Source organism: Bombina bombina, chromosome 5, assembly GCF_027579735.1.
Source record: "Bombina bombina isolate aBomBom1 chromosome 5, aBomBom1.pri, whole genome shotgun sequence".
Taxonomy (NCBI): Eukaryota; Metazoa; Chordata; class Amphibia; order Anura; family Bombinatoridae; genus Bombina; species Bombina bombina.
Genome location: NC_069503.1, coordinates 684,272,029 through 684,290,902, shown reverse-complemented (window position 1 = coordinate 684,290,902; position 18,874 = coordinate 684,272,029). Strand labels below are relative to the sequence as shown.

The 18,874-nt window shown below is 36.5% G+C and overlaps 1 protein-coding gene across 2 annotated transcripts in view; it reads right to left on the bottom strand.

Moving 5' to 3' along the window:
- Positions 1–18,874, bottom strand: part of GMDS (GDP-mannose 4,6-dehydratase) — a 1,339,054-nt gene that overhangs the window by 1,156,834 nt on the left and 163,346 nt on the right. For both annotated transcript variants that reach the window (XM_053714661.1, XM_053714660.1), the window contains one exon: positions 4,857–4,901. In XM_053714661.1, the coding sequence (XP_053570636.1) occupies positions 4,857–4,901 (45 nt within the window). The remainder of the gene's footprint in view (positions 1–4,856; positions 4,902–18,874) is intronic.

Below are 18,874 nucleotides of genomic sequence, written 5' to 3'. Positions count from 1 at the left end.
TTAGCTCAGACAGAGCATCACACCAATAAGATGCAGCACTAGCCACTGTAGGAATACCTGCAGCAGGTTGCCACTGTAGACCCTGATGAATGTACATCTTCTTTAAGTAAGCTTCAAGCTTCTTATCCATTGGGGCCTTAAAGAAACAACTATCCTTAATAGGAAAAGTAGTTCTTTTGGCTAGAGTAGAGATAGCTCCTACTACCTTAGGAACTGAGCGCCACAAATCATGTATGGAGTCAGCAACAGGAAACATATTTTTTAAAAACAGGAGAAGGGGAGAAAGGAACGCCTAGTTTATCCCATTCATGAGCTATAATCTCAGACATACAGTCAGAAACTGGAAATACTTCCACGGAAGAAGGAACTTCATAATGTCCATTGAGTTTACTAGATTTTTTAGGGTTGGCGGCGACAGAAGAGTCGGAGTCGTCCAAAGTAGCTAGAACCTCTTTAAGAAGTAAACGGAGGTGTTCAAGTTTAAATCTGAAAGTGACACTGTGGGGGAAAATTCTGCAGTATCTGAAGATGTCAGAGTCTGAAACCTCACCCTCAGAGGCTACTGAGGTATCTTCCTCATCTGACACCTGGGAAGGGTTGACTAGCATAGGTTTAGTTTGTTAAGAAATCCTATTAGCTAAAAAAATTATTGGATTTCCTCTTACGCTTCCCCAAAGTAGGGTAAGCAGATAAAGCTGCAGACATGGCAGGCGTAATCTGTGCAGCAAAATCTCCTTGTAAATAAACACCCCCAGGAGTATTTGAGAAACTGCAAGGCACTGTATGTGAAACAGATAAAGTCTGGGACGCATGAGGTGAAAGCTGAGGCATCTCTTGCACAGCAGAATCCTAGGAGACTTGTGGCTCAGAAGGGAGTAATTTGTATTTAAACTTTAAAGTTTTAGATAGACATGAGGAACAAAATTGCATGGGCAGGACATTCTGAGCATCTAGATATAGTAAGCATAACATCATCCTGTTCTGTATCCATAGCTGAACAGGTCCCACTAATAATAAAATACAAAATAAATTTAAAAAGGCAGGTCACTGTAAGGAAAATGTATTTGAACAAACAGAGGAAATTCTCAGAGGTCTGCCCTCCTTGTCACCAAAAACAATTATATCATATAAAAAAATAAAGGCACCACTAAACCTCAGTCTTCTGAAGTGCCCTACCGTAACCGGCCCAGGAGCTGCCACTAGTAGCGTTATCTCCCCCTAGAATGAGGACTCCCCAGCCGAAGACAAAATTTCCTTCCTCTCAGACGATCCGATCGACAAATAAACCAGCCGACAAAGAAAATTTACACAGCTGGAAAATCTCCGCTCAGCATAGCAGCCGGAAGAGCAGGGAGTCATGTGACCGGCAAGAAAAATAGAAACTGTGCCACAGTAAAAAAAGGTGCGGGTCCTAAAATGATTTAATTTGAATAAATTGAATTTTCTACATTCACACAGCTCCCGCATCTAAAATGTGATTTCCGCCAACTGCTAGGCACTAAGACACTTAAAAATCCCTTCAGTCACACTTGAGAGATACGAAAACCCAAAACAGGGGACAAATATTAACCCCTTAGTCTACATCTTAGTTAAAGGGACATAATACTCATATGCTAAATCACTTGAAACTGATGCAGTATAACTGTAAAAAGCTGACAGGAAAATATCACCTGAGCATCTCTATGTAAAAAAGGAAGATATTTTACCTCACAATCTCCTCAGCTCAGCAGAGTTAGTTCTGTGTAAAAAGTTATACTTCACCTGCTCCCAGCTGCAGGTAAAAAAATAAATAAATAAGAAATGAACAGCAGCCAATCAGCATCAGCAGTGCTGAGGTCATGAACTCTTACTGTGATCTCATGAGATTTCACTTAACTCTCATGAGATTTCATAGTAAGCTTCCTTTACCTGATTGATGAAATAATATGAGAGTTCACGATGCTCATCCCTTCAGATGTCCCGGGACAGACACACTAATATGCTGCTTAGAAATCCTTTACAATGGGAGGTGGCTACTGAGGAACTTTTGAGGTAAAATATCTTTCTTTTTTACATAGAGATGTTCAGGTGATATTTTCTAGTCAGCTTTTTACAGCTATGCTGCAGCACTTTCAAGTGTTTAAACATTTGGGTATTATGGCCCTTTAAACATACAAAAATGCCTGCAGCCTGCCCTATTTTTACCCTAACTAAAAGGGTAGCCGAGTCCCAAATGATCATGGAGGCATTAACCCCTTAAAGTGCACACCTTCAGTACCAAGAAGGCAAAAAGCACTTACCTGAGGATCCTGTTGTGGGGCAGAAAAGTTAATTAAGGGTGTGATAGATACTCCACTCTCTATCAGGGACCTGTAGACAAAGAAAGAACAGAGTAACTAACTCTGGCTTATTGCAAAGGGGTAGCAATAGTGTTAGAAGTAAAGCAAAGACCACCTCGCTGCCATCTAACTGCTAAAAGGCCACCATTACTCTAACTAAAGAGATTGACATGGACTGGGTCAGACTCCAATCCTTGCTTGCAGGGAAAAGTACCCATTAAAAGATTAATCTTCTCAGACACTCATCTTTGCCATCCTCCCGTCACAGAGGCAAAGAATGACTGTAGGCTATGGGTAAGGGAAGTGACACTTAACAGCTCTGCTCGGGTGCTCTTTGCCTCCTGCTGGCCAGGAGTTGAATATCCCACTAGTAATTAGAATGACGTTGTGGACTCTCCATGCCATGGGAAAGAAATCTGTTTCTATGTAACACACCGTTAAATCAATATATTGCACAAAAATATGTATGTTTAATTATATATAGTAAAAACTATACTATATATTTTAGGCTTCAGGGGTCAAACCCTGCAACATTCAACCCAGTTTATACTTAAAGGGATACTAAACCCACATTTTTTCTTTCATTATTCAGATAGAACATGCAATTTTAAGCAACTTTCTAATTTACTGCTATTATCAATTTTTCTTCGTTCTCTTAATATCTTTTATTAGAAAAAACATGAATGTAATGAGACAGCCCATTTTGGGTTCACCAGCCTGGATAGCGCTTGCTGAATGGTGGCTACCCAGGTGCTGAACCAAAAATGGGCTTTACATTCTTGCTTTTTAAAATAAAGATAGCAAGAGTATGAAGAAACATGTATAATTGAAAGTTGCTTGAAATTGCATGCTCTATCTGAACCATGAAAGAAATAAATTGAGTTTAGTATCCCTTTAAAGGGACATAATACCAACAATTTTTCTTTCATTAATCAGATAGAACATACAATTTAAAACAACTTTCCAATGTACTTTTGTTATCACATTTTCTTTGTTTTCTTGTTATCCCTTGTTGAAAAGCAAGAATGTAAGCTCATGAGTGTGCACGTGTCTACAGTAATATATTGCAGCAGTTTTGCAACAATGTTATACATTAACAGGAGCACTAGATGGCAGCACTATTTCCGGTCATGTAGTGTTCTAGAGATGTGTGCGCTACCTATCTAGATATCTCTTCAATAAAGAATAACAAGAGAATGATGAAAATTTGATAATAGAAGTAAATTGGAAACTTTTTTTAAAAATTGTATACACTGTCTGAGTCGTGAAAGAAAAAAATTGGGATTCATGTCCCTTTGACTGTAGTAGCTCATTTAAATATATTCCTAATTGGTCTCAGCAGAGGAGATAAGAGGCTTTTAAACTGTGCAATACATCTGTATATTATTCTCAGGCTAACCTTTGCTTTGAATACATCATTATATATAGCATTTATTTATTGTTTACTGTCCCTTTAAAGTCAACTCCACAGTACCAATGCAATCCTACTCCTAAACTGAACCCAGCTGGTAAGCCAATCAGGAGAAGCATATGTGTATAGCCTCTAGTCATCAGCAGTACCCAACTTAGGAACAGAATTTAATTCACTCTCTGAAATGGGCTTTAAAATATAAATCTTATGCAGGGATTAAACACATAGATAGAGACACACACTGCTGCAATAATAAATAAAAAAAATCTGTATCCTTTTAAAATTCTCTCATCTAATCTACACTGTTGAAGCCAAATTAGGGCAGACATAAAGAAGCCACTATACTTATCAAACAATCACTGTGTAGAATGTAGCAGTGTGAGGCTTGCAAGGTCTTCTAAATGTTATAGGTTTTCCAATTGCCTTGAGAATTAAATTACAGGAATGGGAGAGGGACAACGTAAATAAGAAAAGTATATTGCAGAGTTTATTATACAAAATTAGACATTTTAAATTATAATCTCAAAAGTGGGGATAAAAAAAAAAAGGCAAAACCAGCTATATCAAGAGACAAAATAAAAGTAAAGGAACTATTTGTAAACAATTTAATAAACTCCACCAGATAAAATGGATTAGGAACAAATTAATAGGCGAGAACAGTTTACAGTATACTGTCCCTTTAATGGTAAAAAGACTTCAGGTATAATTTTATACCATGCGTCTGCCTTGCATTAACAAGCATTTTTTTTATTGCTTAGCTTAATTTCCAAATTAAAGTGACTTCATTGGGAGTGTGTTTTTTTATGTAGTACATTACATCATAAACCATTCCCTAATTCTTTACAGCTATGGCCTGAACAGGTTACTGCTTATCTGACCGTGCGGGAAATGTACACAGCGCTTATACCCCGAGGAGCCGAGGGAATCCACTAGTGGACTCTGTGATAAACAGTACAATAAGCTGGCAAGATTACAGAACATGCTGCACATTTTATTTGTTCAAAGCTTTGACTTGTTATCTGTGTTTTGAATGGAAAACACGCAAGAGAGGACAGAAGAGGAGGAAGCTCTGGAGGATGCTGCATCCAAATGATTTCATCAGTCTGCTCTTGCTCTCAATCACTTACCTCGTAGCCTTTTTCCAAAAGAAATTCAGCCAAGTAAGACCCATCCTGAAAAGAGAGAAAAAAGAAGAAGATATAATTGGTAACTCAGTGATCTAGTAAATAACATCACTGTTAATATGGGAACAAGGACACAAAGTACTCTACAGCACAACAATGGATTTAAAGGGATATGAAACCCAAACCTTTTCTTTTGTGATTCAGAGCGAGCATACAAGTTAAAAAAAACATTTCCAATTTCCTTCTATTATCAAATTTGCTACGTTCCCATTATATTAATTGCTTAAGAGTTATGTAGTTAGGCATTTGGAGCACTACATGGCCGGAAATAGGGCTGCCATCTAGTGCTCCAGAAAGAGGCACGCTCCTGAGCATACATCCGTGCTTTTCCACAAAAGATACCAAGAGAATGAAGAAAAATTGGTGGTTATATTTATATATAAATAAAGATATATAGATCAAAAAATATTCAAACAAACAAAAAAAGAAATTTCACTTAATGGGTTTGCAAAGAAAAAGTAATCCATAAAAATACTGATTACTATTGAGTACCGTCTGTCTTTTTTGGTGTGGGCGTGTGTGTGTATTTGTGTGTGTGTGTATTTGTGTGTGTGTATTTTTTCAAAAAAGGACTTTTTTCATTTTTTACAAAAGAACTTTATTGCCATTGAATTGGAGGTGCGGATATACTTGAAATGCACCCTGCCGGGTTTTCAAGGCTAACCTACTACATGTCTTTGCCCAATTGGCTTTAACTGATAACAACTACAAAAAATAGATAGCATGATTAAGGTAGCAATCCCGAAACGTTGCTACTATGTTTTTTAGCTTTAGGACTTTTTTGTTGCATACTTATGAGGGGTCTGAAGCAGTGACCCCTGGTGGCGTGCATTTTCCAAGAGCGCTGGACTTTTAGTATTTTGTGAACAACTACAAAAAATGCACTTTATGCTAACTTAATAAATGTGGCTAGCCTGGTCAGCTGCAGACTGCACATATTGGCTCCTATAAATAAGGCATGTGATAGGTAAAGTTTGTCTACTGAAAAACAACTGCAGCAAAAAAGATATCAGTTTTAAAAATGATTAAGGGCATTTGAGCCCGAAATGTCATGTTATGTTGCTTCCAGGTACTAATAAAGTAAAAGTGTATATTACTTGGATGGTGCTGCTGGATTTGTGGACTAGTTGTTTTAAAAATATGATGCTATAGCAAGACAACAGAAATGTCTTGTAAAACAAGGTGTTTACTGTCCCTTTTTAGGACACAATGCTCTACCATCTGCTTTACAAATCAGGTAGCTGTTGAAGCAAATCAGTAGCCCTCCTGATAAAAACTAATACAAATGTGCAACAAGAGACACACAAAATAAATTGTAAAATATATAAAAAAGAGACTCTGGAAGGTAATAATTTTCTTGATGATTTACAGGTCTTAGCAATCCCTTTGGATATAAAAATGACTTTTCTATCCGTTGTGTTTTTCTGTATCCTGTGAGACACAAACACTAAAATAGGTGAAAGTTCTAAAGACACAGGGAAGAGAAAAGAGAAAAAAAGGAAAAGGATTTAATAAGCTGATGTGAAACAGACCTGAGCAGGATTGAACCCTGTCAATAAGGTCTTGTTCTTTCTCACCCAAGCCCATTTCTCAGACTTTCCAACCACACTGGAACATTGTGAACTAGCAGTGGCACTCGCTTCCTAACTGCTTCCTTTCCAGGTCTATCGAGTGATAGGCCCAGGATTTGCAGTAAGATGGAAACAGGCAGCAAGTGCTGCTACTGCCGTCTGGCTGACGCACAGCACAGCTGATTTACTGTTTGGCAATGTAACACACACAACGCAGCTTGATGTGGAACTCCTACTGCACGCATAGGCCGCAACTTTTTTTTTTTTTTTCTGGGTGTCAGTTTTCAATAAGACCCAGCAATGAAGCCATTGTCAATGCTATAATCAGAGCATTGACTCAAGCCTCCTGCCTATGCCAAGATCCCGTAATGAAATCAGGGGAGGAGGAAAATTCCACAAGTGCTAAACGTGATAAAATACACAGGTTTGTTTGTCAAGAGCTAAAGTTCTCCTTTACGCAAAAGGCCACAGGCTATCAACTTTGATGATGTTTGACCATATGTATGAAAAGTCAGGGTGGGTGTGCAATGTGCTCACTAATTTAAGGTAAACATTTAATACATTTACGTTTTTAGATTATTATAGTTACTATAAAACTCGTTCAGCATTAGAAATAAAATGAGGTTGCTCTGTTTGGATAATAGTAAAATATAAATAAAATATATACAGAGCAGTGACAGAAAGTCAGATAAAATGTCTGTTGCTATATAGAGTTTCAAAATATTTCAATGTAATATGTCTGAGTGTCAGCACAAAGAGCTGAATAAATGTTTATTTATTTGGTTTAACAGGAAATTATAATGCAGTACCAAAATGCCGTAAGGCGTAAGAGATTAGTATCATTGCGCAAATGCTCGCTGGTCACTGTGTTTAATTCCCTCACATATCAGAAGCAATGTACTGTGGGGCATTTACCACTATGTTTAATAAGCAGGACCTTGTGAATAAACCAATCAGGAGCAGCATGTGCAAGTATCCACACTTGCCAAATTTTAGCTCAGGAGTGCACCTGGTGTACAAGACATAGTTGAGAAGAAAAAAAAAACAGTTATTTAAAGGGACATGAAACCCCAACATTTTCTTTCATGATTCAGATAAAGAATACAATTTTAAACAACTTTCTATTTTACTTCTATTATCTCATGTGTTTCATTCTTTTGGTATCATTTGTTGAAGGAGCAGCAATGCACTACTGGTTTCTAACTAAACACATGGGTGAGCCAATGACAATCAGTATATATATGAAGCCACCAATCAGCAGTAAAAACCTAGGTTATTTGCTGCTCCTGAGCTCACCTAGATAAACCTTTCAGCAAAGGATAACAAAAGAAGAAAGCAAATTAAATAATAGAAGTAAATTGGAAAGTTGTTTAAAAATTGTATGTTCTGTCTGAACCATGAAAGAAAAATTGTGGGTTTCATCTCCCTTTAAGAATAAAATGAATAAAACATTGGTTTGTTAATATATGCATCAAAAAGTGTACGCACTTAAAACATTTATTTACAGGATGTCCCCAATTAGGAAGCTCTTGTTGGCTACTGAAAGGGAATGGGAAACTTCTTAACCCTTTGCCCTCTATGGTGATGGCGACACCCACAGATATATATATTATTATTATTATTATCGGTTATTTGTAGAGCGCCAACAGACTATGCAACACTATACATACACACACAGATATATATATTATTATTATTATCGGTTATTTGTAGAGCGCCAACAGACTCTGCAACGCTATACATACACACACAGATATATATATTATTATTATTATCGGTTATTTGTAGAGCGCCAACAGACTCTGCAACACTATACATACACACACAGATATATATATATATTATTATTATTATCGGTTATTTGTAGAGCGCCAACAGACTATGCAACACTATACATACACACACAGATATATATATATATATATATATATTATTATTATTATCATCGGTTATTTGTAGAGCGCCAACAGACTATGCAACACTATACATACACACCCAGATATATATATTATTATTATTATTATCGGTTATTTGTAGAGCGCCAACAGACTCTGCAACGCTATACATACACACACAGATATATATATATATTATTATTATTATCGGTTATTTGTAGAGCGCCAACAGACTCTGCATCGCTATACATACACACACAGATATATATATTATTATTATTATTATTATTATCGGTTATTTGTAGCGCGCCAACAGACTCTGCAACGCTATACATACACACACAGATATATATATATATATTATTATTATTATCGGTTATTTGTAGAGCGCCAACAGACTCTGCAACGCTATACATACACACACAGATATATATATTATTATTATTATCGGTTATTTGTAGAGCGCCAACAGACTCTGCAACGCTATACATACACACACAGATATATATATTATTATTATTATCGGTTATTTGTAGAGCGCCAACAGACTCTGCAACGCTATACATACACACACAGATATATATATATTATTATTATTATCGGTTATTTGTAGAGCGCCAACAGACTCTGCAACTCTATACATTCACACACAGATATATATATATTATTATTATTATCGGTTATTTGTAGAGCGCCAACAGACTCTGCAACTCTATACATACACACACACATATATATATATTATTATTATTATCATCGGTTATTTGTAGAGCGCCAACAGACTCTGCAACTCTATACATACACACACACACATATATATATATATATATATATTATTATTGGTTATTTGTAGAGCACCAACAGACTCTGCAACGCTATACATACACACACTGTATATTACCAGCACACAGCCTGAGGTAAATTGCATATTATATGAGGGCTCAGGACGATACAGAGTTTAGCTGGGTATAAAGCAATAACTTAAACCCAGGAATTTCCCACCTTTCATATCACAGCTCTTTCAATATAAATTCCCCAAACCTTCTCCAACCCTGGGTTATCTCAAAGGGACACGGTACTCAAAACATCTATCATATACATGAAACAGAAGCAGTTGCCAAACAAAATGTGAGGTAAATGCGGTTTAACTGTAAATTAAGCTTATACAGCAGTATCAGCAGTGTACTTCCTGTAAATGCTCCTACTAATTCTCAGTCTGACAGGTAGGCTTGGGAGCCGCAATGCACTACTGGGACCTAGCTGATAGGTGGCTGCATGCATATGCCCCTTGTCATTGGCTTAAAGGTGTGTTCAGCTAGCTCCCAGAAGTGCATTGTTGCTTCTTCAACAAAGGACACAATGAGACTTATGCAAATTTGCTAACATAAGTAAATTGGAAAGTTGTTTCAAATTGTATGATCTATCTGAATCATGAAAGAAAATGTAGGGTTTTTGTCACTTTAACATATTTTCAAGAAATATCAATAATATTTTTTTTAAATGTATTAAAGTTCCCAACAATATGTAGTTTAAAAACAAAAAATATACTTTTTTTTTTTTTTTAATTAGAAATCTAAAAAAAATAAAAATCTGATTTGCAAAGCAGAATCGTATTGCATTCCAAAAGCATACAACATGGATGCTAGCCAAGCGGTATAAAGCAGTTATCTACTAGATATACAGAAAATGATTATACTTTTCCACAGCGGGTGAGGAAAGGTCACAGTCAGTATGTTAGGTATACAGTATCGCTATGAAAGCAAAGCATTCTTAACGAGGACATCCTATGGCAAAAACATCAGGCCTTTGTAATCATATAGTAATAAGCTAGTGAACTGTCCAATTCAAGTTAAATAAACAATGAACTCTACATTTTGTTCACAAGAAATCGTTTGGCATAATAAAAAGAGTTTTAAAAGCGCTAGTGGGAAGGGTCTCTGCTCGTATGCGAGAACAAGCAGCACACTATCAAGATAAAAAAAAAGAAAAGAAAAAAAAAAGGGGGGGTTCATAACACACACATTTTATTGACTAGTTGTAAAACGAAAACAAATGCCACATTATTCTTAAACTCCCTGCTTACTCTCCTAGAGCATATAATGTAGCACTAACAGGTATATAATATTTCAAAATACTAGCATTAGCAAAGTTCATATTGTTTTTTTTTTCAATTCATATTGCTTTAATTCAGAGGACATAAACCCTGGAGTCAGTTCAGGAAGAGAGACTTTTTTTTTTACATGTTCTTTTACAAAGACGCCTTTAAAGTGTCAAAGTGTATTACGCTTAAAAAAAAATCCTCACTTTTCCTATTCACTGTTCCAAATCACCTGAAAAGAGATAAATTTAGCTTAACTTTATAAGCTGTGGAGAGATTTAACACCACACAAAAGTTTTAAGAGGTTATAATATTCACAGTATTCACAGTATATTCTCTAAATTCAATTTTAAAAAATAAATAAATAAGCTATTTGGAAATTGCTTCACATCCCGGAAACTACAGGAAATACTAAGGAAAACTCCCAGTCTCATTTACTCTTTAAGGCTACAGCTTCAGAAGTACTTAAGATCAGGTTAATACCAGTGTCAAAGCTAAGAACACTGTAGGCCTCTTGTTTAAACTTATAGGAGAGGCCAAAAAAGAAAGTTACTTCACTATTTATTTTCAGAAAGTGGTCATTTGGGTGGCTTTGCACAGCAAAAATAGAGCTGGCAAACTAACTTTATTGCTACAAATGTATATATCAGACAATTTGTTTCGGTAAAAGTCCATAAATTTTAACCATGGCAAAAGTTTTTAAAGTGGCATTACATACTTTGAGATTGTAATAGAGTATGTTTATTTGTGGTAAAAAATAAATTTATAAAAATGTTGCAATATCCTTTCCTTATTTATTTTGCCCCCTTTTCTGTAATTTAATTTTGAAAATTGTGGGCTTTTATGTTCCTGAAGGAAACCTAGGTTACAACCCCAGAGGCAGAACTTTTTTTTTCACTTTCTGCAATAAGAGTTTTTTTAGTAAAGATTTTTCAGCAGGTCAGTTTAAAATGAAATTCAATTTTAAAGGGACAGTCTAGTCAAAATAAAACTTTCATGATTCAGATAGGGCAAGTAATTTTAAACAACTTTCCAATTTACTTTTATCATCAAATTTGCTTTGTTCTCTTGGTGATCTTTATGGAAAGCTAAACCTTGGTAGGCTTATATGCTAATTTCTAAGCCGATGAACTGCCTTTTATCTAAGTGCATTTGACAGTTTTCGCCGTTCAGACACTGCTAGTTCAGGTGTATCATCTAGGTAAAATTGTGCTCACTCCCGTGGAGTTATTTAAGAGTCAGCACTGATTGGCTAAAATGCATGTCTGTCAAAAGAACTGAAATAAGGGGACAGTCTGCAGAGGCTTAGAAACAAGGTAATCACAGACTAAAGAGTATCCTATACTATAAAAGGCCAAGTGTGTTTGTCCGAAGGGAGGGAAGAGAGAGAGAGCACAAGAGAGGGGGAATAGAGAGAGCACAAGAGAGGGGGAATAGAGAGAGCAAAAGAGAGGGGGGATAGAGAGAGCAAAAGAGAGGGGGGATAGAGAGAGCAAAAGAGAGGGGGGATAGAGAGAGCAAAAGAGAGGGGGGATAGAGAGAGCAAAAGAGAGGGGGGATAGAGAGAGCAAAAGAGAGGGGGGATAGAGAGAGCAAAAGAGAGGGGGGATAGAGAGAGCAAAAGAGAGGGGGGATAGAGAGAGCAAAAGAGAGGGGGGATAGAGAGAGCAAAAGAGAGGGGGGATAGAGAGAGCAAAAGAGAGGGGGGATAGAGAGAGCAAAAGAGAGGGGGGATAGAGAGAGCAAAAGAGAGGGGGGATAGAGAGAGCAAAAGAGAGGGGGGATAGAGAGAGCAAAAGAGAGGGGGGATAGAGAGAGCAAAAGAGAGGGGGGATAGAGAGAGCAAAAGAGAGGGGGGATAGAGAGAGCAAAAGAGAGGGGGGATAGAGAGAGCAAAAGAGAGGGGGGATAGAGAGAGCAAAAGAGAGGGGGGATAGAGAGAGCAAAAGAGAGGGGGGATAGAGAGAGCAAAAGAGAGGGGGATAGAGAGAGCAAAAGAGAGGGGGATAGAGAGAGCAAAAGAGAGGGGGATAGAGAGAGCAAAAGAGGGGGGATAGAGAGAGCAAAAGAGGGGGGATAGAGAGAGCAAAAGAGGGGGATAGAGAGAGCAAAAGAGGGGGATAGAGAGAGCAAAAGAGGGGGATAGAGAGCAAAAGAGGGGGATAGAGAGCAAAAGAGGGGGATAGAGAGCAAAAGAGGGGGATAGAGAGCAAAAGAGGGGGATAGAGAGAGCAAAAGAGGGGGATAGAGAGAGCAAAAGGGAGGTGGAGAGAGAGAGAGAGAGCGCAAAAGAGGGGGGAGAGCGCAAAGAGAGGGGGGAGAGCGCAAAGAGAGGGGGAGAGAGAGCAGAAGAGAGGGGGATAAAGAGAGAGCAAGAGAGAGCAGAAGAGAGGGGGGGTAGAGAGAGAGCGCAAGGGGTGGAACCGCTGTACTGCAAAAATTGGCCCGTGTACACAGGCTTTAGGACTAGTATTAATAAAAACGTGTTGGTTGTGTAAAACTGGGGAATGGGTAATAAAGGGATTATCTATATTTTTAAAACAATACATTTTGGAGTAGACTGTTCCTTTAAATTAGTCAGTTACACTAAAGCATTGACGGTCATCAATATTTGTCTGTCCTCTTCAAACAGCGCTTTACTCTGGTGGCACTATGTTAAGGAAAACTTACACAGTGCAGACAGAGCACAGCGCTGTTTAAATAGAACAGGCTAATGTGGCGCAGCGCTGCAAAGCGAAAGAGCTAACAGTTCCTGCTTGTGTACTGTTCTTTCCACAGACATTCTGCATTTTCTGTGATGAGATCTCAGATCACTGCATGTTCTGCCTTGGGGGATACAACATGACAATGCCCATTTCTTTAGGGACACTAAATGCATCTGTATATTATTCCCAGGGTAAACTTTGTTTTGAATACATCACTATCATTGTTTTAGATTAAATATTCCTTTAAACTGTGCTAAAAAAACATCCTCCAATATCCATTTTAAAAGTTGTTAAATTATGCAGTTCTTTTTGTGTAAGTGAAAATTGGTCCAAATCTGGGGTATTTGAGAGACACAATATTAAATGAATAAATTAATAAATGTGTTTACATATTCTATAATGCTTATAAAAGAGAGCCAACTAGATGTTTTGGATAATAAAAAAATATAATTTTTAACAACTTTTTTTTTTAAATATTTTATTTTTATTTAACCAAAGAGAAAACACATTTATGCACAAATCATAACACACAGATAACTCGCTATCTGATAAGGGCAATCCCCCAGCTTTATTAGTAGATAAAACATGCCTATCCTAGCACAAAAAAATGTATTAATAATAATAATAATAATAATAACAATAACGTCTCTGCCCATATTAATAATTAGACGTGTAAATATTTGGAGTTATTTATTGTGCAAACAACGTTTCTGGTATTCTGCATTCTGACACTGGGTACATTAGAACTATACTGTAACTCAAATATGTTGAAAATAAGCCAGTGTCAGAACTAGCCCTATGCCAAAAACTACTGATAAATTTGTTATTAGTTTGCACAACTCCCTAAAAAGACTCTTCTGTTCAGGGATGCATACAACCTTTCCAATACCAGTTCCTCTCCTCCATTGCCATCTGCCATGAACCCCCTTAGAATGTAAGCCTAGGAGCCTAACTGTTTGCAGATCACCTTCACAAGAGCAGTGACTCTAGGCAGGGCCCTCTACCCATTTGTTCCCAATAATTGCTACCTTGTATACCGTCTATGTTTATAGCGCTGCGGAATCTGTTGGCGCTCTACAAATAACCGATAATAATAATATTAATAAAATAACTTTGCAATATATTTTCATTATTTTGCCCCCCTGCTGACTTCTCAAGACCAACCCTGATACATAGCTGTCTCTCATTGGCTTCATCTGATAACAACTGCAACATAATGTACTTTATACTAACTTTATAACAGTAGCTAGCCAAATAAGCAAATGGGTGAAGTTCGGCTGTTGAGAAATAATTACAGTAAAATGGATGTTAATTTGTTTTTAAAACTTTAAGCTGATATATTAAACACAAAGTCTTGTAATTACAATGTGTTTACTGTCCTTTTACAGATCCATGATTGTCATTAGGGCTCTAGCACTGGGATAAAGTTGAGATTAGGGTTAACTAAGGTTTGGGGCAAGACAGCAGCAGATAAGGTTATTTGCAGTGGGAGAGCTTGCAGTAAGGTAAAGTATTATCGCATCTAGAGGCAGCTGATCACAGCCATAGCACTGTTAATAAATAATAGCTTTCTGAGGGCTCATATCTCTACAGCTCTCTGGTCTGATGAGATTATCTACTACATTTTGTCCTTACTGCCAGGACCCTTAAAGATTTCTACCAAGGCAATGTTAGCTTGATAACTGCATATATGCCTGGCCCTGGATGTGAAGGAGAGACACATACATAACTTCTATTTTTTACATCAGATTCCCCCCCCCCATAAGGGTTTAATTTAGGGAACAGTACATGATCTAGGCAACAGTGTTGTGGCAATGCAATTACATCAACAACAATATGCCTATTAATATGCAGGTACAAATCCTGAATCCCAAAATCCAAACTTATTCTGAAATCCATCTTTAATTAATTTTTTTTTTAAACTAAATTATCAAAAATTACTATTTCCCCGCTTGTAAATTACAATCTTCTCTGCCTGTATCTTTGGTTTGTTTTTTTTGTGTTCTAAGATGCAAATAATGGTCTATATTTATTTAAAACAACAAATATCACCTTTGTGATTACAGTACTGTACTATCTTTCTGATGGTACTATGTATACAAAAGTATTACACATTATATAAAACTACCTTTAGGTTGCATGTATAAGCTGTATTATGACATGTAAATATTGGTTTACACTTGGTACCATCAACAACCCCCCCCCCCCCCCCCAAACTATTCCATTTTACAGATGCAAATATCAAAAGCCAAACTATTCCAAAATCCAAAAAACTTTTCTGGTCTTAAAGTGACAGTCTACACCAGAATATTTATTGTTTTAAAAGATAGATAATCCCTTTATTACCATTCCCTAGTTTTGCATAACCAACACAGTTATATTTATATACTTTTTACCTCTGTGCTTATCTTGTATCTAAGCTTCTGCAAACTGCCCCTTTATTTCAGTTCTTTTGACAGACTTGCAGTTTAGCCAATCAGTGCTGGCTCCCAGGTAACTCCATGAGCACAGTGTTATCTATTTGAAACACATGAACTAACACCCTCTAGTGGTGAAAAACTGTTAAACTGTATTCTGAAAAGAGGTGGCCTTCAAGGTCTAAGAAATTAACATATGAACCTCCTAGGTTAAGCTTTAAACTAAGAATACCAAAAGAACAAAGCAAAATTAGTGATAAAAGTAAAATGGAAAATTGTTTAAAATGACATGCCCTATCTGAATTATGAAAGTTTATTTTGGACTAGACTGTCCCTTTAAGCAATATGGATAAAGGGTTATCTACCTGTAATTCAATTTTAATGTATTTATAGAAAAAATGAAGGTGAATATCATGTGTAATTATGAAAGGAAGGGTCAACACACAAACAAAACTCTGTTCAGATAGGAAATACATTTAATTAGTGTCTTATTAAAGGACCACTAAACCCAAAATCTTTCTTTCATGATTCAGAAAGAGAATACAAATTTAAACAACATTACAATTTACTTCTATTATTTATTTTGCTTTATTTTTTAGATATCCTTAGTTAAAGAAAAAGCAATGCACATGGGTGAGCCAATCACACGAGGCTTCTATGTGCAGAAACCAATCAGCAGCTACTGAGCATATCTAGATATGCTTTTCAGCCAAGAATATCAAGAGAATAAAGCAAATGAGATAATAGAAGTAAATTAGAAAGATGTTTAAAATTGTATTCTCTTTCTAAATCATGAAAGAAAAAATGTGGGTTTCATGTCCCTTTAAGACCTTATAGTTTATGTTGGTCAACAAATATAAATGGGCATGCTCAATATATGTCATAGGTCTTTTCTTGTATTATTTTGTCATTTGAAAATGCGCAACTGACAGTTTTGTGTAAAATACAGCTAATAATGGTCATGTAAGATGGCTAACACAGCCAATGACCGGCTTCAAGCACTCCCACGAGAAAGAGCAGACAGCAGTCTAACATCTGCAAACTGGTATTTATAGAAATGTTAAAAAGGTCTCTGCGACTCCTCCACTCAGAAATTTCCACTAGCAAATGAAATTCTTATATTAGAACACGGTTTTCCAGACATCTGCTGCTCTCTGGCCCTGCTTGCTCACTAGAAGCTGGCACGGGGTCCATTTTATTTAAGGCATTGTGTTAACCATTTATCATTTGTTAGATTTGCCCTATTTATTTTAAGATAAAGCTATCAGTTACATGTGTTACTGGTCTCAGAAACCAAGTCAAACTCACTGGCCTAGGTGGTATTATGGCTATAAACTTTACTACATGTTGTTCACAAAATAAATCTTAGCTAGAGGAATCTTACTAACAGGAAGTAAAGCAATGTTTATCAACTTCAGTCCTCAGGACTAGATATTCATTATATCTTAAAGGGACAGTATACACCAATTTTTTATTTAACAGCATGCTAAATAAAAATTTTAACATGCAGTAGGTATGGAGTAGGTATACATAAGTATTCTCCTAAAACTTTGAGGCTTGGTTAGGAGTCTGAAAACCAGCGCAATGTTATTTAAAAATAAGCAAAACTTTACATTTTAAAAATAAAAAGCTGCATAGGCTATATAAATGGATCATCTACAAAACATTTATGTAAAGAAAAATCTAGTGTATAATGTCCCTTTAATTAGGGAACAGGTGAAATAATCAGCTCACCCATCAGCTGATTATTTCACCTGTGGTCTAGTTAAGATATAACGTGAATATCTGTCTTGTTAAAGGGACACGAAACCCTACCATTTCCTGTCATGCTTCAGATACATATCTATATAATTTTAAATAACTTTCCAATTTACTTCTATTATCTAAATTGCTTTTTTTACTTGGTATTCTTTTGTTGAAAACGATACCTAGGTAGGCTCAGGAGCTGAGAGCTAACTGCTTATTGGTGGCTGCACATATATGTCTTGTCTTTGGTTTACCTAGCTCCCAGTAGTGCATTGCTGCTCCTTCAATAAAGGATACCAAGAGAATGAAGAACATCTGATAATATAAGAAAATTGGAAAATGCTTTAAAATTGCATATTCTATCTGAATCATGAAAAAAAAATGACTGGAATTTTAAAACACTTTAGTAAAAAGTATAGGGTTTCTGCTCTATGTGCTTAATATTTAAGGACATCCCATCTTTACACGTGAAGATTATTGCTTTAAATCCATGTAATAGGTCCTTTCTTTAATTAAAATGAACATTCCAACATGCATATTAGCACATTTCAATTTTGACAGGTATTGGTCTTTACAATATAGTATTGCGAGAACCTTCATTGTTCTAGGAATAGCTTTTACTGTACTCAGGGCCTGCAGAGCATACAGCAGGTTGGTTGCGGGCAGCTGCATGGGGAGTGTGTGCCTACTCAGTTTGCCAGCTGTGAATGCAGCTCTACACAACCTACAACCGTTTACTCCCCAGTAAAAAGAATCACTAAAACCGAGTGCTTTTACAGCAGAGCTTAAACAACTTTAGATTTTAGGTCAGCTGTGTTTGAGAAGCAAACACAAAAAGTACAGAATAACACGCTCTAATGCATTAGATCACTATTGCAATTCCCCTTTAAAGGGACAGTAAAGTCTAAGTTAAACTTTCACGATTCAGATAGAGCATACAATTTTAAACAGCTTTTCAATTTACTTCTAATATCTAATTTGATTTGTTCTTATGGTAGGTATCCTTTGTTGAAGAGAATACCTAAGTAGGCCCATGTGCAGCAATGCACTACTAGGAGCTAGCTGCTGATTGGTGGCTACACATATATGCCTCTTGTCATGGCTCACCTGATATGTTCAGCTAGCTCCTAGCAGTGCATTGCTGCTCCTTCAATAAAAGATACCAAGAGAATTAAGCAAATGTATTAATTGAAGAAAATTGAAGAGATGATTAAAATTGTATGTTCTATCTAAAAATTGAAAGAAACGTTTGGGTTTCATGTCCCTTTAAGGCTATTGGGCAATTCAGGTTTTTCTCCAGTATGATTAGGACTTTTTATGTAGGAAGCGCCATCTCTGTTATTATTAGTGATTCCAGATCAAAAATGCAAAAAACCTTCCCAAAGTCTTTTAACAAACAGAGATTAAAAATAGATGTAAATTAAATATTTCTGCCTTTTCTATAGCTTCAATTGGCCGGGAAAATATCTATCCTTTTATAAAACAAGTGAAAGAAAATTTTTTTTGGAGCATGATATTTTAAGCACCTT